The following is a 22060-nucleotide window of genomic DNA, read 5'->3' on the forward strand; positions in this document are numbered from 1 at the left end:
CTCTGTAGCCTCACTCTGACCTGAGTCCGGGTCCCTTCCCACTGTGCTCTGCTGCCTCTCTACATATCCAGTTGAGCTATACAAAATTGCTGATATTCAGCCATTTCTGACCTGAAGAAAACCTGGTTTCCTGTGGTTTAACCTAATAGAAGGACGTGCCCAGCTGGCCAGCTTGCTGCCCAGATTCCCCTCCCTCCATGACCTCTGCCGGTGGAGAAGGCTCTCTTCCCACTCAGATCCCTGCAAACTTAGGTTTAGAGAAACTCAGACTTTTCCAAAACTTCCGCATACATTATCACGTTTGATCCTCATAACAATCTCAAAAGATAGGGAAGAACGTCTGAAAGAAAAGTTTTATTAAGAGTGCACCAAATAAGAGTGCATGCCTAACATGCACGAGGTCCTGGGTTCAATCCCTAGAACCTCCATTAAAAATAAATAAACAAACCTAATAACCTCCCCCACCAAAAAAGAAAAAAAGATATAACCAAATAAATATTTTGGAAATGAGTGTAAATTGTAATGTAATCAGAAGCATGAATAAGAAATAAATGAGACTAAGCACAGATTATGTACCTGGATGTGCTGCTTACCTAGTCAGTCACTGGCTCTCCAGAGTACTGAAGACCACGACCCTCTTGCTACCTCATCTAACCCGTTAGTCTGGTGGGTGGATCTGGAATTCACAGCATCTGTGTCTTCTAGCTAATGATAAATCATGACTCCATTGTGGGCAATTTATTATTTTTTTCACATGAACATATATATATTTGTTTTCATATTTTTTACCATAAATTCCTGTAAGATACTGAATACAGTTCCCTGTGCTATACAATATAAACTTGTTGTTTATCTATTTCATATATATTAGTTAATATCTGAAAATCTCGAACTCCCAATTTATCCGTTCCCCACTTCCCCTACTGCTAACCATAAGTTCATTTCCATGTCTGTGAGTCTGTTTCTGTTCTGTAAATAAGTTTGTCTTTTTTTTTTTTTAGGTTCTACATATAAGTGCTATCATATGGTATTTTTCTTTCTCTTTCTAGCTTACTTCACTTAGAATGACGATCTCCAGGTCCATCCATGTTACTGCAAATTGCACTATTTTATTCTTTTTTATGGCTGAGTAGTATTCCATAGTATAAAATATACCATAGGTCTTTATCCAGTCATCTGGAATTGACATTTAGGTTATTTTCATGTCTTGGCTATTGTATATAGTGCTTCTATGAACACTGGGGTGCATATATCTTTTTGAATTAAGGTTCCCTCTGGATATATGCCCAGGAGTGGGATTGCTGGATCATATGGTAAGTCTATTTTTAGTTTTTTGAGGAATCTCCGTGCTGTTTTTCGTCATGACTGCGTCAAACTACATTCCCACCAGAAGTGTAGGAGGATTCCCTTTTCTCCACACCCTCTCCAGCATTTATAATCTGTGGACTTTTGAATGATGGCCATTCTGACTAGTGTGAGGTGATAACCTCATTGTAGTTTTGATTTGCATTTCTCTGATAATTAGTGATATTGAGCATTTTTTCATGTGCCTATTAGCCATTTGTATGTCTTCAATAGAGAATTGCTTGTTTAGGTCTTCTGCCCATTTTTTTATTGGATTGTTTGGTTTTTTGTTATTAAGTTGTATGAGCTGTTTATACAGTCTGGAAATTAAGCTCTTGTCAGTCTCGTCTTTTTGCAAATATTTTCTCCCGTTCTATAGGTTGTCTTTTTTTTTTTTCCTTATGCTTTCCTTTGCTGTGCAAAAACTTATAAGCTTGATTAGGTCCCATTTGTTTATTTTTGCTTTTATTTCTATTGCCTGGGTAGACTGCGCTAGGAGATCATTGCTGAGATTTATGTCAGAGCATGTTTTTCCTACGTTTTCTTCTAAGAGGTTTATAGTATCTTGTCTTATGTTTAAGTCTTTAAGCCATTTTGAGTTTATTTTTGTGTATGGTGTGAGAGAGTGTTCTAACTTCATTGATTTACATGCAGCTGTCCAGTTTTGGGCAATTTATTTAAACTGCTAGATTGCTCAGGGAACAGAGAGCCCTGTCATCCTGGCCCTAGAGCACAGTAATCAAATAGAGTTACCTCCTCCAGTGGGGAAGCAAAAGAAAACAGAGTGAGATAAAAATGGAGGAAAAGATTCTTTAGTTCAGTACATGAAATGACCCAGTTACTTTGTCTGCATCTGTCTAGATTGTTTCCAAAAATGAGGATGATTATCTGATCTCCAAATAGGAAGTTGCTCCCTTACATTATGTTACATTGCATTGCATTGCATTGCATTGCATTGCATTGCATTGCATTACATTACATTACATTACATTACATTACATTGTGTTGCATTCTCTGGAAAGAAGAGTATGGTCCACATCCTCCCTGAATCCTCTACACTCTGAAGAAGTAAGAATGCACATGGTTTCTCCCTTCCAGTTAAACCGCATGGAACCCCAACTCCCAGACAGAAGTGCCCATTGCATGTGATCATGCAATTAGTGTATTTCTACTTCCCTACTAGTTGCAAACTTCTGCTAATACAACCTTTTTAATTATGATTATTATTACTCTCTCAAGTTTTGCTTTGAGAGTTTTTACGTAATTTTATTTTGTGTCAAAAGCAACATATGTTGCCTCTACTGAGGCTTATAAAAAAATTTAAGAAAAACTCGTGTTCTTTATTTTTTCACACTGCTTCCACTGAGTTTATATTGAAAAACTCTACTTTAAAAAGGAAGAAAAGGGTATGGAAACTTGTATTATTATCCATAGCTGTAATATGCTGGGTTTGTATTCTTCAAAATGGAGAGGCAAATATATCATCAAGACAGTTTGGGGACATCCCCTACCTAACCCCACATTTCCAAAGACTGCAGAAGTGGATTTAGAAACATTGCAGGGGAGGTAGCATTGCCATAGCTTACGAGGATACACCAAGAGAAATGACTACAGGTATCTTATCTGTTTGCTCTGGGTTCCCACCCACCCGTTTCTGGGAAACCAGATGGGAGTTTTCACAAAACAGCCCATTGTTCCTCAAGAAGAAAATGGACAGGAACCTTTGGGGTTGGAAACTCCCAGAGGAGCCAGTTCTCCCTCCCAGCCTGGGGATGTGAATAGCCACTGAGGCCCTGAAAGGAGAGAATCAGGCAGGCCAAGGAATCACTGAACAGAAGTGAATGACACAAAAGAACTGGGAATGGAATAATAAATATCCTTGTGCTGGAAGGGGATGTGGCCTATTTCACCTAACAGAGCACATTTTTGAAATTGCTACCCACAACTCCAAGATCAAAGGGAGACGGCTAGGGGAAAGAAAACGGAGATCCATCTGATAGGCAATTTGACTTTTTCTCTTACCCAATTTGCTAATTCTTCTATCTCAAGTTACTTACTTTTCTCTGAATTTATAACTATTGAAAAAGAAACATTATTTTATAATCTGTAGACATGCAGCTGGAGCTCTGCACATCGAGCCAGAAGTCAGAGTAGCACATTTCCTCACCATAAGGCACTGTGAGCATTTTCCAATTGACTAATGACATTAACTGACACTGAGTGACGATTGTTACTCATGGGTACTGTTTCCAAATGCATGATGAATAGGTGCTTATGTAATTCAAATACATTTTCAAGTTATATTATGCTAGTAATTGTGGAAGCTAAATGCTTATGACAATAAAGCTATTTGATAATGGCATGGAGTAGTAGAAAACTTAAGGATATATATTATTACATTTTCATTGGGTAATTATTAAACATTTAAGATCAAATATCCTGTTTGATCTTTTTCCAAGTTTAAGGTCAGAAACCATTTGACACTTGACAATGGCTGCTGCTTTACCATTCAGTATTTTATTTTACCTAACTGAGCATCAGCATTTATTAGATGTGTTTTCAAAATCTTCTTTAGAAGTATATAATCTTTTTTGTTTTAAAGTTTTATTTTCAATTTTTAAATTATTGTGTTTTTAGAAGAAGAGATGGAAACTAGAATTAGTAAATAATTTGCATCAAAATTAAATCTTCCTGAATACTGTATTTGGATAAAATACTTGGTATATTTTTTCTATTTTTTTTCATCTAATGGGATGTAATTGTGAAATATAAATGCATTATGCCCTTTAAATTTGATAAGTTAGAAATTCTGCAGTTGGGTGTTTTTCTTCATTATTACTTCAATAGTTGCTTTCTCAGTCATTCCTATTCCAAAATCTACCTTTTTTGTACACTCAGACTCTTTCCTTGTCCTACCTAGCCCTGTCAGTGTCTCCTCCCTGACTCTGGTCTCTGCCATCTTCTTTGCCTTCCCTTTTTATCTTTCTATGGCTTCTTTTTTTAGGCAGATTATACTGCCTCGCCCAGTGTCTGGCACATACAGATATTTGGTGCATGTTGGTCCTTCTTTATCCCCCTCTCTGATTCTGTGTTTTCATGCTCTTTTTTAGAACATTAGGACATCAATTTTGTTCTACAGTTTGTTTGTTTTTTTTTAAGTTGATTCTTCTTTTACAGGAAGGAAAGTAGGGCACTTAACAATAATAGCTTAAGCTATAAAAGTCACACTTGCCCACACTCCCCTACCTACAAGGCCTCTCACATACCGTGCTTCATTTCCTTCTGTCCTCAACCCCATTTTACAGAGGAGGGAACAGAGCTGGAGGGACTGGACAAAGGCACTGAGATAATGTGTGAGAAGACAGAGCCTCAGGTCTTCCCATCTGAACCAGACAACCTGATGCTTCCCCTTCAGAATCCTGCCCAGAAAAAGGGTGACAGTAAATCAGACTCCACTAAATAGCTCTTGTCCCCAGCTTGTAAACTCTGATTTTTCTCTCCACAGGAAAAATTATTTAAATGTACTTAATATTGTATCCTTCTCATTTTCCTCAGATTAACTTAGGCAGTGCTCAGGCTACCTTCTAAAATCAATGGGGAGTGTTTGATTATTCAAATTCAAACTTTCTTTCATTCTTTTCCCAAAACACAAAAGAAGTGTGAAACAGATTTTTATCAGAGATGCAATAAAATCCTTTAACTTCATTTACACCAGTGGTTCTCGACCAGAGATGATTCTTCTCCCTGAAGAACATTTGGCAACATCCAGAGATATTTTTTATTGTCACAACTTGGAGGAAGGAGGGACAGCTGGGAGGGACTGCCACTGGTATTTAGTAGGCAGCAAGGCCAGATGCTGAACATCCTTCGATGCACAGAACAGCCCCTTATGACAAAGAATTATCCAACCCAAATGTCAGTAGCAATGAGGTTGAACACCCCTGCCCTAGAGTCTAATAAATAATAGTTATGCCAGTTTGCTGTAGGAAAAACAGTGTCATCCATTGATAGAAAGATTATACTTATGTTTGAAAACATTCTTTTTTTGACTTCTAGATAGTTTTATACCAGACTCCCACATTGTGATAAAACTAACTCAAGTGCTGCTTATTTTCTATTCTGTTACCTGTTTTCCCTTCACTGGCTCCCAAATGTAACTGTCCTCAAAGTTTAATTCTCTGTCTTTTCAACAGTTACTCTCTCTTGAAGTACATACATAGCATCAGCAACACAATGTCCTTGACTTATGTAAATTGAATTTTCATACAATCCAGAATCTTTACTTTTATTCATTATACCTTAAACCACTTCTCATACATGGAATGTAGCTGCTAATGCATCAGCTGGCTGCCTGCTGATGAAGGGGGAGGGGGGTAGGGAGGGGGCACGGGGGGAGTTGTGCCTGTGCAGTGATCCTGGCTAAAGCCTGTGGGGGTCACAGCCAAGGCCAAAGCAGCACTCTCTGGCCTCCACCTGGAGAGGGTGCAGTCACAGTCTTCACCCCTTCTCCCCCTCAGAGTTCCCTGACTTCAGAAAAGCCAGGCATCCTTGCTCAGGGGGCACCGTCATTTCCTCGTTGTAACGTGGGTGGTCAGTGGCAGAGCCAGATCTGGGGCCATCTATCTCCAGAGACCACGCTCTTAACCACTCGATGACAAATTAGCTACATTCGGGGTGGGAACGTGTTTCTGTCTTTATTTCTGAGCCTTTTTTATTATGCTTGTTTTGATTCAGAGGATCTGAACTGCAAAAGATTCTGCCCAGTTTCCTTGTGAAGTTTTTAAGTTGCATTGATCCACGACTCATCACAGTGGCGGCTCAGAGTCAGACACAGAGCCCTGGTCAGACGTCACAGAACTAGGGTCTGGTCAGGGCCGCCACTACCCTGTGTGGACCTGGTCAGGGTACTTCAACAGCCCAAAACGGCTCATCTAGTTATACAGAGAGACTGCTATTTGCCCTACTCTGTAGTGTGATTGTCAGAATAGAATAAAGAGGATGGGAAAGAACTTTGAAAAAGACACAAAAGAAAAAGTAAACATACAGTATAATTTTGACTCATGATTTCAAAATTCAAAGGACTATATACATGAAGAATTAAAGTGGTTTCAAACTGGAAACAAGACCAATCTCATTTTTAATTGCATAGGAGGATTTCTGGGATATTTGTTTTACATTTTTCTGTATTAGGATATCAACAATAATATTAATTATGTGATCTATAAAGAGAGAGAGAAGACAGATGGAGAGTAAACATGAAGTTTGACATTTGCACCCATCAGTGAGGTCCTGGTATGCCAAATGAGCATGATTGGTGACGTAATGAAATTATAATTTTAATTGTATGTCCTTTTAACATTTATTCAATGGTGGTGGTTGGGAGGAAGGACTTGGGCAGGTTACATAACTTTTCTGACGACTCTCAGATAAAAACATCTTACAGTCATATTAAATCAAAAACAGTGTCAGTCTGGTCACTAGAATTCCCAAGGAATAACCAAATCTCAGAACTTGTTCTGTGTTAAGCCTTCTCTATAGCTATGGACCAGAACTTTTGATATGGAGGTGGGGAGGGGCAGAAAGGGAGCAGGGGTTGGGGGAGGAGGGACAGGGACCAACTTCTGCTCTGTCCATGCCCATGGTTCTTCCAGCTTCCTAGCAAGGCTTTGCCCTTTCAGGGTTGACCCCAGAGAGTGAAGGGATGGGGGATAGAGCACAGTCTGGTATGGGAAGTATCATTGCCATCTGATGCCAGGGCACCTGGGTGGCAGCTATTTAAAGGACACACTTTCTTTAGTTGTTATTTTCATGAGTTTCTTGAAGATTCCTGTTGCTGGAGCTCCCTCACCTGCAGTCCTTTTTCTCTTTCCTCCTTTCCAGCCCATGGAATCTGGAGGTCAGTTTCCAGCTTCCTTTCTGCTGAGATTCCATTGCCTTCTTCATTGGCCCTATTGGGAGGATGACCACCTCTGGTCCACACACCTGCTTTCTTTCTCCTACTCTTTGGGATACTTTTTCCCCCCAATACTTTCCAAATGTAGCCCTGTCTACTCTCTCTCCCTGTCAAGACCATTTAAGATTTTTCAGGAATGCATTAGTCAGCTCTCCAGGAGGTTCACTGAAGCCCACTCCCACCAGGCTGGGGATGAAGACGGCAGGCCCACCTCATGCCCACATCCTTCCCGGGTGGTGGTAGAGATTGCCTCCAGTGCACCAGCTTTTCCTAAAGTACTCGCCTCACAAATCCTCCTTTCTTGCCACACTCTGCCCCCTTTTGATAAGCTTGATCTGATGTAGGGGTTCAGTAGTAGTGGAACCGGTCAGTAAAGCTTTCTGCTGTAAGCTTTGCACACAGTGATCTGTCCTGTGCTCACTCTGGTGTCTGATATCTATTATATTGGCCTATCTGAAACTGAGTCAGAGAGTCCTATATGAACATCCTTTTACGAGTGGCTCTTTGCAGCTGCAAGCACTCCCAGCTCTGCTCTTTCTTCCAATTTGTTCATAGTACACAGCCCCAGTAAGGGGCCAGGCTGACCGTCAGCAGAGGCCTTATTTTAAAAACCCTTGGTTTCAGAAGCAAAGTACAAACCACAGTCACTCATCTTATCCATCTCTTTTATCCCCATCAATTATAGGAGGAAATAAGAGAATAAATCAACGTTTCCGTCTCTACTGGGCTTGGATCGCTTTGGAGAGAGAGTACTACATCGTGAATGAGGACTCCACGGGCTTAGAAGTGACTCTCACACGCAGAGGGTATCTTGGAGAAACATCTTTTATCAGTAAGTAACTGGACTGGTTGTTGGCAAAAGGTAATGGAAACATGAAATTTAGGCTTCAAGATTACTATAAGAGAATGGATTGAAACAGAATCAAAAATGGATTGGAGAAAACTTCTGAAAAAAATGTGTGTGCAATTATGCCATGGTTTTCATGCCATGTGAATTACAGGCTTATATACAGCAATTTTTTATCCTCTGTCTCTATTTTCCCCTTTCTTTTTCTTTTCAACTCAAAGGACTACAGGAAAATTAAAACATTTCATAGCCATCACTCAGTTTCTTTCAAAATTGCTTTTAAGCATATAACACATTATTGTGCTTATTTCTAGCTATTTCTTTTGAAAAATTATTTGAGTACATGATCTATTATTGTGTTATTTTCAGCTCTTTCTTTTGATTATGTGTAATTTTTTTTACCCTGCTATTAGGTTATAAGTTCCTCCAAGATATGAACAGTGGGAAATGTTTCTATGTTCTACAAAAAAACTGTGCATCTTTGGGGTAAACAGACATGTAATGCCTACATAATACATCTCATTCGCATCTTTAATAATCAGTGATAATTGCTCTAATAATGCATTTCATTTCTGTAACATTTTTAGCTGCCAGAACTCATCATTTTGCCATTATTTTCATAATCTGTTGTGAAGACAGATAGCAGTGTGTTATCTTCACTTTACAAATGAGCATTTTGAGTTTATCAGATATTTGGGGTCCAGAGTCCTGCCAACCTATCAGGGCTATTGGAGAGAAGCCAGGAAAGAGATGGCTGGGAACAGACAATCAAGGAAAGGCGTGCTTTTCCCCATCTCCTCTCCAGGCTCAGGGCCTCTGAGTCAGGACTGTTCCCCTAGGAGAAGAGGCCAGCCAGAGAACACCCTGATTCCCACGTGGCCCTCAGCCTCCATCTACCCGCAGGTCACTTTGTCAACACACAGTGGAACTTGCTGTCAGGAACTTCAGCTGAAACATGGCCTCTTTCTTCTTGGGAGGTTCTGTGTCCACGATTCTTTATCTTGGGAATTTCTCATGGGCAAAGATTTGGGTTATTATGTTGAGAAGTATTTTCATATCCTGCCTGGCTCAGGGGAAGAAACTGTCTCTGCCCAGAACCGTTTGGATGCTTGTAGAGTAACTAACCTCCTCAGGGAAGTGGCCCCGGACCTCCCCATCTGAGCCAGCACCCCCGTGTGCACTCTCCCTGTGCCCCGCTTTATTGTTTCTTCATGGCATTCACCATCCCTGATATGCATCATATGTCCGTCTGTCCACTGCCTGTCTTCCTCGGTAGATTTCCAGCTCCATAAGGGCAGGAAATACATCTTGGGTCATGGCCAACCCCCCAAAACAGCGTGGGGCATATTGCAGTCAAGCAATATTTATTGTTAAGTGAACTACAGTCAGCTCTTTCGTTCTATAAAATATTACTTAAAACCACATCAACATCACAATATCTACAAAATACCTTACTCGGTGCTCCGGGAAGCCCTCCCTCCCGCCTCTCCCCAGCCCATGCCGGGGTTAGTAGTCCAAGCACAGGATCTAGGAGAAAGCAAGACAAGACAGAACAACTGTGGGATTTGGACTCTTGCTCAGATATGTACTCTGGTTTTTTGTGACACACTAATGACCTTCAATTTCCTCATCTGTAAAGTATCCATCTCAAGATTTATTTGTGGATTAAATGTGATAATGAGTATAAATCAATCTAGCCGAGTCCCTAGCACACAATGAATACTCAATAAATGTGAACGACCACTAGTATTTCACTGCTCTCATCCAACAGAACTGAAATCACCTGTTTCTCTCCCCCAAAGACTTGCAAACCCCTCAGGGGTAGTGGTGGCTGTACCTAGTCCAGCATTACATCCTCAGCACCTTGCGTAGAGCCGGTACTCACCAAAAATTAATGGCCACGTGCCTGCACAATTTATATACCAGTGTCACCTAGCTCTACTTAAACTGTTGCTGAGCACTGTGGGAAGCAATATGGAGGGTTCTCAAAAAACTAAAAATAGAACTACCATATGATCCAGAGATTGCACCCCTGGGTATATGTCTGAAAAAACAAAGACACTAATTAGAAAAGACACATGCACCCCAATGTTCATAGCAGCATTGTTAATAATTGCCAAGATACATAAGCAACTTAAGTGTCCATCAACAGATGAATGGATAAAGAAGATGCCATATATATATTATATATATACATATACACATATGCATACACACAAGGGAACATTAGTCACAAAAAAGAATGAAAGTTTGCCAATTGCAGCAACATGGACATCACACTAAGTGAAGTAAGTCAGAGAAAGACAAACACTGTATAATATCACTTACATGGAGAATCTAAAAAATACAACAAACTAGTAAATATAACAAAAAAGAAGCAGACTCACAGATACAGAGAACAAACTAGTGGTGACCAACAAGGAGAGGGGAGGGGGGAGGGGCAAGGTAGGGGAAGGGAATTAAGAGATACAAACTGTTAGGTACAAAATAAGCTACAAGGACGTACTGTACAACATGGGGAACTTAGCAAATATTTTATAATCACTATAAATGGAGTATAACATTTAAAAATTGTGAATCACTATATTGTACACCTGTAACAGCTACTATGCTTCAATTTTAAAAATAAATAAATAACTGTGGCTGAGGACACACCCTCCTCTTCCTTATCTTTTCCATGTCAACATGGGACTGAAGGAGGCTCTTCCAAATTGGACATCCATTCTCAGTTGCCAAACTAGTATTAATGCAGGCTTTCTTCAGCAGTTTTGAAAAGTCAACGCTAGCTCTTCTATCCTGGAAATTATTTTCATGCTTTAGAGCTTCGGGCATCTTTTACACGATGTCAGATTCTCTGAGAATGAGGCCAGAAATGGCACAAGGGGCTCTGAATCTCATTTTATATAAAGCCTTTCACAATAGCTGGTGTCAGGCCATAATAGTTGATTTCACACATTCAAACAACTGCAGAGTCTAAACCTTATAATGAGACCTGGGTATCCATGCTCCGTTAGGTGTTCATTGGGATGTTAAATCAAAACCAAACAATACTAGAATGCTGAACACTCCCTGGAGAGGGGAGGATCGGTTCAGTTTTGATGTGCTAGTTCCTTCCACCCTTGTATATCACATTGCGGATTTTTAACAGTTTCATTGTTGTTCAGTTCCTTCAGTAAGTTGCTTCTTCCTATTTCCTAACAGTATTCAAATCTATACCCATCTCTCTGTTTCCACCAACGGTGTCTTATTTATCTGGAAAATTACTAACAATCTCTCACCATCAAAAATCAGTAAACACATTTTTAAAAAATCAAGCCACTGTGACTAAAAATCTGCATGAGGAAAATAACCTAGAATTATTCTCCCAGAGGCTGCAGAAATTGAAATGATCAGATACAAAATATTTACTCAAAAAATACTTACTGACTTCCTACTCCATGCCAGGCACCGTTGTAGTCACTCGGAGTCCATCAGTGAACCAAACAGCCAAAGGTCTCTGTCTCCATGGGGTTTACATTCTAGCATCTTCTCCCTCAGACTCTGAGCTTTCTGGAGCTGGAACAGTTTCTTACTCACCTCTGAATCCCTAGCACCTAGCAGAGCTTGGCACATCAAATGCCCTCAGTGAACGTTTGTAGAGTTCTCTGTCCTCTCTCTTCTGTCACTCCTTCCCCACTTTCCTCTCACTTTCATGCCCCTCTGCTTAGATACATTGTCTTAGCCAAAAGTAGAGTTTATAACTCTAATTCAAAAAGATGCATGTACCCCAATGTTCATCACAACACTTTGTAAAACAACCAAGACATAGAGACAACACAAATGTTCATCAGTAGATGATTGGCTTAAGAAACTGTGGTGTGTGTGTGTGTGTGTGTGTGTGTGTGTGTGTGTAAAGTGGAATATTACTCAGCCATAAAAAAGAATGAAATAATGCCATTTGTAGCAACATGGGTAGAACTAGGGAATATTATACTTAATGGAGTAAGATAGAGAAAGATTAATATTATAAATCACTTATATGTAGAATATAAAAAAATAGTACAAATGAGTCTATATACAAAACAGAAACAGATTCACAGACATAGAAAACAAACATGGTTATCCAAGGGGAAAGTGTGGGGTGGGATAAATTAGGAGTATGGGATTAACAGATACAAACTACTATATATAAAATAGATAAACAATAAGGATTTACTGCATAACACAGGGAACTGTATTCAATATCTTATAATAGCCTATAATGGAAAATAATCAAAATTATATATATTTATTTATATATAAAAGTATTTATATATATTAAAAAACTGAATCATTTTGCTGTACACCTGAAGCTAACACAATATTGTAAATCAGCCGTACTTCAATTGAAAAAAAAGTTTATAAGTATCTTCTGGGAACATTAAAAGAAGCAATTTCTGTGTTATTTGCTTTTCATCAACAATAGAATCCACTGTGAAGGAACATCTCTTCTTCAGTCACTTGGCTTTATATTTATAGTCCCTGATTTTTGTTTAGGCATTGTAACCAAAGAAGAAACTGCAAAAGAAGGTAAAGATTTTAAACAAAAGGCCGAGACACAGGTACAATTCAATCCTGGACAGACTACAGCCACGTGGAGAGTGAGAATTCTATCTGACAAGGAATACGAGGCATCAGAGACCTTCCAGATCATTCTGACGAACCCTATCTTGGCTGCAGTAGAGTTTCCAGAAATGGCAACTATTGAAATTGTGGACCCTGAAGATGGTATGTAGTTCCTATTGATACGATCTATTAACCAGGATGGGTTCCGGGTCCATTTCAGGCCTTTTTACCTCCCCCAGTCTCCATAAGCCACTGGACATGTTCATACCATTTAAGATTTAAAGCTAGGTAAATCATCTCAAGGCAGTAATTCTTCCTTTGTTTGTAGGATTTTTGAAAAGGGATATGGAAAATTGAAATAGACAGAACTTTGCCAGCCTTCCTTTAACAAATGCCCAAGTCCTCCTCGTTAGTTCTCTGCACACTCAATATGGCACAGCTTTGCCCCAAAATGGGCTCATTCCAGGCCCACCATCTTCTCACAGTTTTCTGGAAGCTCCCTACCAGATCAGGTGGGGACCTCATATATCCCTTGCCCTAGATGTGGCCTCTGAGAACCAGCCAACTCATTAATTTTAGCACGTGTTCCACAAAGTTCTGTTAGAGTTGTGCATCATATTCTTGAATTCATCAGTTCGTTCCGCTCACTGATTGGTTCATTCATTCAGCAAGTATCTCCCCAGGGAAATTAAAAAGGAAAAAAAAAGAAACTTTAGCCAGTGATTGTGCTATGTGCTCCCCCTTTCTGGGAAAGTAGAACAATGGTCCTTAAAAGAAGATTTTAGCATTCTTATCTGAATTTTAATTAGACACATTGATTATCAAGATAGTTGAAATGATTCAAGTATTGCCCAGAAGTACATGACTTCACTCTCAGGAAGTCTTAGGAAAATGCTACAAGGATCTACGAAGAATCCTCTGTATTAACGTGCCCCAAACTGCATAACAGAAAGCTGTAATATAATAGAATTTCTACAACAGAATTATAAAACTTTTCATGGACCAAATAAGCCTAAAAAACTTTTCAAATAACTCCCCTGTTTTGAAGCATCATAATTCACCTTCGCATACAAGGTTTCTGAGAAACCCTCCTATAAAGAAACCTGTTTAACTATTTAACCAGTTTTCCCAAACTAGACTATAGACCTTTTTTTTTTTTAAAATTTGTTGTCCCCAGAGAATATCCTTTAAAATTTCTGATTTTCTTGAAACACAATTTGAGAAATACTGTTCTTTGGGTTTTGCTCTCCAGCAGACAAAAATAGAAAACACAGCCCTCACCACCCAACGGACTAGGTATCTGATCCATTTTGTTGATAACAACACTTAGACCCATGAATCCATCAGGAAAGCCAGATGTGAGGGCACATGGCAAAAACAGTAAGAGTTCTGAGGTAAGAAAGTGGAGAGATCACCATCATTCTAAGCAGTGAAGCCTTTTGGAGGAGGCAGGATTTGAGCTAGTCTTCAAGAATACAGTGGGCTTTGGATGTGTAGATAGATGCAAACAGATCTTCCAGAATGAGAAAATAGAGCATGTGACTGAATAACTTCATCCTAATGTATCTATTTTTTTCAAGGCAGTAATAACTTTAATTTACTTTTAGCTTCTTCCCCGATGACAACCTTTTGAATCGAGAGATGTGCAGACAGTAGACTACCATAGCAGAGCGAAGTGGCAGAAAGAAAATTATCACTGGTCTTCCTCCTCCGTAACTTGGGACCGGTATTTTCCTAGAGACTGACAGCAGTACTCGTTGGAACCAATTTAGTCAGGAAAAGAAAGAAGAAAAAGATTTAACGTATGATAACTAGATAATTCAATGTTGAATCTGGGTTATTACTTAGTAATAGTTCCAAAAGAAGAAAGGACAGCCTCCTACAATATTTTTCCTTCTTGCTTCCATCACCAAGAGGGGGAATCTTTGTGTATAGATGATGTGGAGGAGAGCTCTGAGAGTCTCCACTTGACTGTGAGTAGGAACAACCTACCTCAAAGTTTTATTTTTTAAACCAACACATATATTTTAACTACAGAATGCATGCTTAATGAAAAGCCTTGGAAAACACTGGAAAGTCCAAAGAAAAATAGTGCATGTAATTCCATCAACAAGAGATGACCAGTATTCCTACTCATATTTTGGTGACTGCTCTGATGATGTACCGTTATCCAAACTGCATAGCAGAGAACAGTAATATAAGAGAAGTACACACACACACACACACACACATACACGCACGTACATACGTACACACGTAAATGTCAGTGGGAATATCATTTTAAGAATTAAGGGTAGGATGACTATCTTATTTTTCTCAGCATATTAAGTAGTCAGCCCTGTATCTTACACATGGTATCTGCTCAATAAATGTTGAATCAAATGTTTGTTAAATAAAGCAGGAAAAATATTTTTATGGTAATGAATTAGATTATCTGATTGTTAAAAGCATTAAAAAAAAATAAAGGTAAAAGAAGGGCAGAAATTTGTGAACTTCATTTAGAAGACCTAAAATGTGACCTCAAAAAAAAAAAAAGGCAACAAAATTCTGTGATTTCTCTTTCCATTTTAGTGCTAGATAATCTTTCCAAAGGGGTCTCCTAAACTCAATTCCACTGCCTCTCCAGTTCCACTTAATGATAAATATTTCCTATTCTTACTGTATTTCATATAGTTAATCATATTGGAAAATATAGGGGTCAAAGATTATGTACATTTCCACTTGGATAAAATATCACCAGTATTGCCAGTCAAATTGAAGTCTTGCAGAAAAATCTTCTTCCATCTTTCCTAGAATCAACAGTTTATATTCCAGAGGCAGAATACAAAATAGAGGAGGACATCGGGGAGCTTTTGATTCCTGTAAGACGGTCGGGAGATGCAAGCCAAGAACTCACAGTCATTTGCTCTACACATCGAGGTATGAGGCTTTGCTGGTACTGATATCCAGGAATAGGGTCTTAGTACAGGACCGCGGTGATGCTGGAGGTGGCTGGGTGGTGACCTCTGCTCCTTGACTCCATGCAACACTGTGTGGGTGCCCTAACTGCTCTGAGCTGATCTCCACCAGGGATAAAATTATACTCAAAACTGGAATTCAAAACCTCTGTTGTGACTATACACAAAATTTTGTGAGGGTCAAATTAGACATTTTATATAAAATAGTGTATATATGCTGGTAGAAAGTATAAATAAGGATTCTTAAATTTTAATAGTCATCATTGCATAAAGGAAACAACATGAAATGGTCTGTATACACCACTCAGTCGCTCTTCTTCGCCTCCCTCCACCCCTCCAACAACTAAAAATCCTCCCCAATCACAGGCCCAGCTGTCCTCACAACTCAAAACAAGCCATTCTTTCTGACCTTGCCATTCTGTACAGTCAAAATTTAGCTCTCCTGTGTCCACTCATATCTTCTAACTCATTAGAACTATGTAATAGACAAAAATGATGGAACTATATGAAAACCATCCAAATGAGAGCAAGAATAGGCTATAAAAGTAAACTACACTCTTCTACACTCACACCAGCATCTCACTTCTGACAGCAGACCTGTGCAGGTTTTCCCCACACTAAGCAATTCTCCAGTTTCTGCAGATATCCAACTAGATGTCCTGAAACTCTATTCAACTCTGACACGATCTACCTGGAGATAACACAGAGCCCACATGTTACGGGCTCTGTCCCACAAGACCGCCCCCACTTCAGATGCCAATAGCAAGTACAGGTTGTCACCTGTGCTTCTGATCAACAGGGTATAAACTGGAGGTTCCCACCACCCCCTCTTTGGATTCGATAATTTTCTAAAACAGCTAACATGACTTGGGAAAACAGTTTACTTACTAGATTACAAGTCTATTACAAAGGATACAACCCAGGAACAGCCAGATGAAAGAGATGTGTAAGCTAAGGTCTGCTGGAAGGGACACAGAACCACCATGCGCTCTCTGGGCACTCATCCTCCCGGCACCTCCATGTGTGCAGCAACCTGGAAGCTCTCTGAGCTCCTTTGGCTGGAATTTTTTTTATGGAGGCTTCATTACGGAGGCATGATTGATGAATTCATTGGCCTTTGGTGATTAACTCAACCTCCAGCCCCTCTCCTGTGCCTGGAGGCTAGGGAGTGGGGCTAAAAATTCCTACCCTTTAATCACCTGGTTGGTTTCCCTGGCAACCAGTCCCCATCCAGAGGCTCTCCAGGAGCCCCAGCACAGTCATCTCATTAGAATACAAAACAACCCATCGCTTTAAAGTCTCTAAGGGTTTTAGGAGCTGTGCGCCAGGAAATGGAGATGACCAAATGTGTATTACTTATGTCCAAGGCTAATTTATTCAGAGCTCACAGTAGCAGGAGGGTCAGCCACCATCTCTAGCATTCAGCAGAGACTCAAAGGCAGGCAGAGGAGTGAAAAGCTTTATAGTGAAAAAAAAGGGGAGTCTTCAAGATAAACCCTGATTGGAGGCTGTCAGCTTGGGAAGCTGGATGCACTCTGTGTAACTGATTAGGGGAGCATGTTTGGCTTTCTCTAGTTGGTCCCAAATTGGAAGCTGGGGCAGAAATTAGAGGAACTGGGAATTGTTAAGTCCTGACCAATTGGGGCCGATTGTTAACAGCAGTTGTGGTTTGACTTCCTACACTAGTTGCTGCAGATTGTAGGTCAGAGTTCTATTTTTATGCATGGTCTGACCACTCTCCTTTCGTATATCCAGTCTGTTGAAATCTCTGCTCACACTTGCTAAACATCTGACAATGCACAACCCCCCCAGTAAAAAATTATCTGTTCAAAATATCAGCTTCGGGGGTGGGTACAGCTCAGTGGTGGAGTGCATGCTTAGTGTGCACGAGTCCTGGGTTCCATCCCCAGTGCCTCTGTTACCCCAGAAGGGGAAGGCCTCGGTTCTTGTCTTGCCAGAGAAGAGAAGAATTCAGATGGGAGACAAAAGCATTGTGTAGTTTAAAATTCTTAAGATTTTATTAGCAAAGCAAAAGTATATGTCCAAGAGCGGAAGACAGGCTGATCCAAGAGAGGATGGCAGCTCCGGTCTTTGTCACTCTGTCTTATACCTTCCTTTAGGGACGATCTCTTAATTGATTGATGGCTCTTGCCCCTGGATTGCTTAGTCATGTCCAACCTCCTTACCCATCATGCACACAGAAAAATCCACAGTGGGTGGGGAGTGTTCCTAAGCCACAGTGCTAATTATATTACAGTGAGTATTGGATCATGTCCAGTTAGGTCCTTGTCACTACCGTGCAGTTGCAGCCATCTGGTCCCAGCTGGTTTCTTGCTGGCACTCATTCAGAGAAAGTAAAGCCCCTTATGCTGAAGGCGGGCATATCACCATCTTCCAGACCTTCCTCCCTGTCCTCCACCTTATCAGCCCAGTGCCCCCACTTATCTAACTACCTAACACCTTCATTTGAAAAATAGAAAAAAAGAAAATATAAGTCAATTTTTAAAAAACAAAAAAATCTCAAAATATCAGTAGTGCCAAAGTTGAGAAGAGGAAAAAGAATAAATTCTCTGCCTCAGAGGACAGGGGATTTGGCAGTAAGCACACAACTTATTCTGAGATACTCGAAACCAACTACAAGGACAAGGCTTTCCAGCACAGCTTCAAGATCTTCCTGTTTGTGTTTGGTTGTATGTTTAGAGTCGGACAGCCCAGTAACCTGTCCTTTAACTAAGGCTCCCTTCTTGAAGGCATCAGATACCGCCAGCTACATGTAACTTCAGCAGTTCCTAAGTTTTACCGTGGTGTTACCTCGTGTGGGAAAAGCAACAAGAAGAAATAACACAGCAAGGCAGTCCTTTGGGTCTTCTTTGTCAGCTGATCCCTGGGAGGACGTCCCAGCACTCTGTTCCAGGTCCACTCAGGGCTCTAGCTGGGGTCTTACAAAGAATGAGGGTTCACAGGGCAGTGGCTGCAGGTGGGCAGAGCAGCTGTTGGAGGAAGGACCCTCTTCATCTGCCCTAGGGTTCCAGCTGGGCTGCTTCCGGGACTGGTGGCATATTCCCTGTCCACAAGCGGAGCGTCTGGAAGACAATGATTCTAGGTCTCTTAGATGTGAGTAGGAGAAATGAAGTGGAAAATGGCCCAACTTGGAAGATAATGTATAATTAATAAATAGAAAGGGGCCATCCTTCTGCCTCTGGAAAGAGCTACACTGTGAAAGGACAAGCAGAGGGAACCGGGGAAGTGCACAGTGTCTGGCAGCAAACCAGCCAGGATACAGGGATGCCTCCTCCCCAGAAGGTTGAAGCTACACCCCAGCTGAGCTTCCCATAAGGGGTTCAGGTTCAAGGGCTGGTGTTCCCGGAAAGCTCCCTGTGTCCCTGGCACACAACTCAGACTCTTTGGCACCTGAGCTTTAACCCTTGATTCCTCACACAAAGGACTATTCTCACACAAAGGACTATTCTCACACCTGCAATAAAAATAAAGGAGAGAGAGAATATGACGGGGTCAGGGTCCTTCCCTGGAGCACGAAGCCACGGTGTGCACACTCCAATCCTGATTCTCGTACACCTCTGTAGAATTGTAAGACAGAGAGCACTTGTACAATTTTAATGCACACTCAAGCATCATTATGGCATCTGTCTTTACCTACTCCCCTCAGACAATTAAATATCTCAGAGGATAAATTCAATTTGGTTATTTAAACTTTTCTGCAAGCCTTGTTAAAACAAATGTCTACCGATTATGCATTTTCATGAATAAAATAAACATGACTCATGTATAAACAGTTGAATGGAAAGCAGACTCACGCTCTATATATTAATAGTGATTCACAGATACAACCGTGTAATAATACACTTGCAAGCAGATGAAAGAGGCAGATTTATGCTGCGTTTTCATGGGAATCGGAAGGTCCCCAAATGTATTCTCAGACAATGATGTGGAAGTATTGTATTTTAAAGAAAAAATTGGGAGAAGAAGAAGAGCTGAAGGAATAAACTCTCTATCATTGGCTGAGAACTATTGCTCTAAATTGTTTTAATCTCCAGGATATATTGGAGAAGGATGTGCAAATTACACAGTTTTGGGCCCTGTTTTATTCTCAAGATAATCATCTTTTTCTTTTCAATAGTCACTTTCTCGTTGGGAAATTGCTCGTCTTGGAAAAATAGCCAATGAAGAACAAGCCACTAGAACCTAAACCCAATAAAACAGAAACAGTATTGAATCATCCTGTGGGTTTGTTTTTTTTTTTCACCCGGTGGTTTTGGTCAGTGCAAAGTCAGATATGTTGAGGTTTTTAAAACAATCAACTTTATCCAGTTGAAGGGACTGTGGTAAACCACAGCCATGGACCACCCCACGTCTGTGATTAGGTTGTTTCTCTGGGTCAAGTTAGGAGGAGGTAGAAAGCAGGTTCCAAGCACATCCAGGCAAAAGACTTTCTCCTTTGCCTAAAAAAAAAGAATCTGTTTTTATTTATTTAGGTATCAGTGTTTTTATAGGTTTTAGAAGTTATACCTTGCATCTCAAAGGGGTTCTTTGGATGATTTAGAAGTCCCTTGACTGAAGGTCTGCCAAGGGTTAATCCTTAGTTTTTTGTTTATCAGAACGTGTCTTCACTTCAACCTCAGTCGTGAAATTCTAGGTGGACGGTTACTTTCTCCCAGCATTTTGGAGTTATTATTCCATTGCCTTCTGCCTCCCATTGTCTTGCTAAAAAGTCTGCTTTTGGTCTAAAAGTCGTCTTCGTTGTGATCTATCTTTTCTATGCATTTTAAGATCCTCTTAAAATTATCTGAATCTGTGAAAGACCTGGGAGCTTTACTTGAAGATGTTTTCCTCCAAGGCAGATTTGCGTGGCTTATCCAGGGATCTGAGAGCAGTGCTGACCCAGAAATACTCCTACTCCCATGCGTCCCAGGCCAGATCGCAGAGTTTCAGATTCATCTCCCTGGTGGTGCCATAGGTCCGTGGCCCAGTCTCCCCTGTAGTGCTGATTCTGAATCCCAGCTTGAGTGGGAATCTCTTCTCTAGCTGTAGTGTTTTGGAGTTTGGGGTTTTAAGGTGTTCTTTTTGGTTTTGCTTGGTTTTGGCCCTTGATGATTTCCCTTACCTCCTGTGAGCACAGAAAAGCCAGAATAATTATTTCTTCTAGATGTTTTGCTGTGGGAGAGCATCTCAGAATACCTAGCCAGCCAAACTGCTGGGAACAGATGTCCCAGACGACTCTAGACAGAAGCTCCCATGCTGCTCCAGCCCTGTTTCTCCTTTCTCCACTTCTCTCCACTGACTCCCGCACCTCCCCCAAGTCAAGGACCCCCCTGAGCATGAAATGAACTGTGCCTGGGGCTTCTGACACTGCCTACTCTGACCAGGAGTTTGATGCGATGTTTTTTACAGAAAGGCAGTATCTTGTCTTGCTGCCGTATTAAAAATATACATTAAAGGAAATTTGTCTATTTAAAAGAATTTGTAATTGAGTAATACAATAAAGACAACATGGGGAAGTTAAAAAATGCTCTGTTGGGAGATGGAACTTTGACTCCTAGACAAGACACTGGGGTGTTCTCTGCCTCGATTTCCTCATTGATAAAGTATCCTAGCCACCTCATAAAGTTATCAAATGCCGTGCTATAGTGATTCAGTCACCCTTTAATGTGGTTTCTTGAGAGATCTTTCTCTCTGACTCTAAGCATCATTTATGGTTTTTATAGAGCAAGTGTACTATGTAGCCGCAGAGACTGAGCCATAGGCACCCTCTGTAAAGCAACAATTAATTTTTAAAATAATTTCATAGATTCTCAGACTCCCTGTCTGAGATGGGCATGGAGGGGAAGCCTATGCTGCTGTCATCATGGATGGAGTGGCATGCTGGATCCAGCCAGTACTCCTCACGAGAGCCAGTTGTGTGCATCTCTTCCCAACTCTGGGTTCAGTAACTTCACATTGATAGTGAAACTGGCCATGGTGGGAATATTTACATGACAAAAATCAGCCAAAGCTACAAATCAGGGATTTTGTGTGGCTTTCTGGTTTGTTTCTTAAACATTTAGCAGCATACCACCATGTTAGTCTGAAATGAATTCTTTGGTTTTAACGTTAATTTTAGAGAATTAAACCCCTCCTCAGTAAGACGGTTCATCCTGCCCCATAATCTACCCCTGCAAACGACGAGGGACGTAGAGTCAGTGCCTTCTGAGCAAATCCTCAGGAGTCACTTTGGAAATAATTCTCATTTTTAAACAAGCTATATTTATACAGGCGGCACACACTCACAGATGACAATCTGTATTTGTGTTGATTCTATTAGCAAGAAGAAGGTGGACGTCGGTGTTCGCATGCATATATGCACGTACCATAGCTATA

General features: G+C 40.5%; 1 protein-coding gene across 1 annotated transcript in view; it reads left to right on the top strand.

Annotated features, from left to right (window-relative positions):
• FREM3 (FRAS1 related extracellular matrix 3) overlaps positions 1–22060 on the top strand; it is a 74527-nt gene that overhangs the window by 35296 nt on the left and 17171 nt on the right. The window contains exons 3-5 of the mRNA XM_010983765.3: positions 7983–8129; positions 12660–12890; positions 15522–15647. Of these exons, the coding sequence (XP_010982067.1) occupies positions 7983–8129; positions 12660–12890; positions 15522–15647 (504 nt within the window). The remainder of the gene's footprint in view (positions 1–7982; positions 8130–12659; positions 12891–15521; positions 15648–22060) is intronic.

This window comes from Camelus dromedarius, chromosome 1, assembly GCF_036321535.1.
Source record: "Camelus dromedarius isolate mCamDro1 chromosome 1, mCamDro1.pat, whole genome shotgun sequence".
Classification (NCBI taxonomy): Eukaryota; Metazoa; Chordata; class Mammalia; order Artiodactyla; family Camelidae; genus Camelus; species Camelus dromedarius.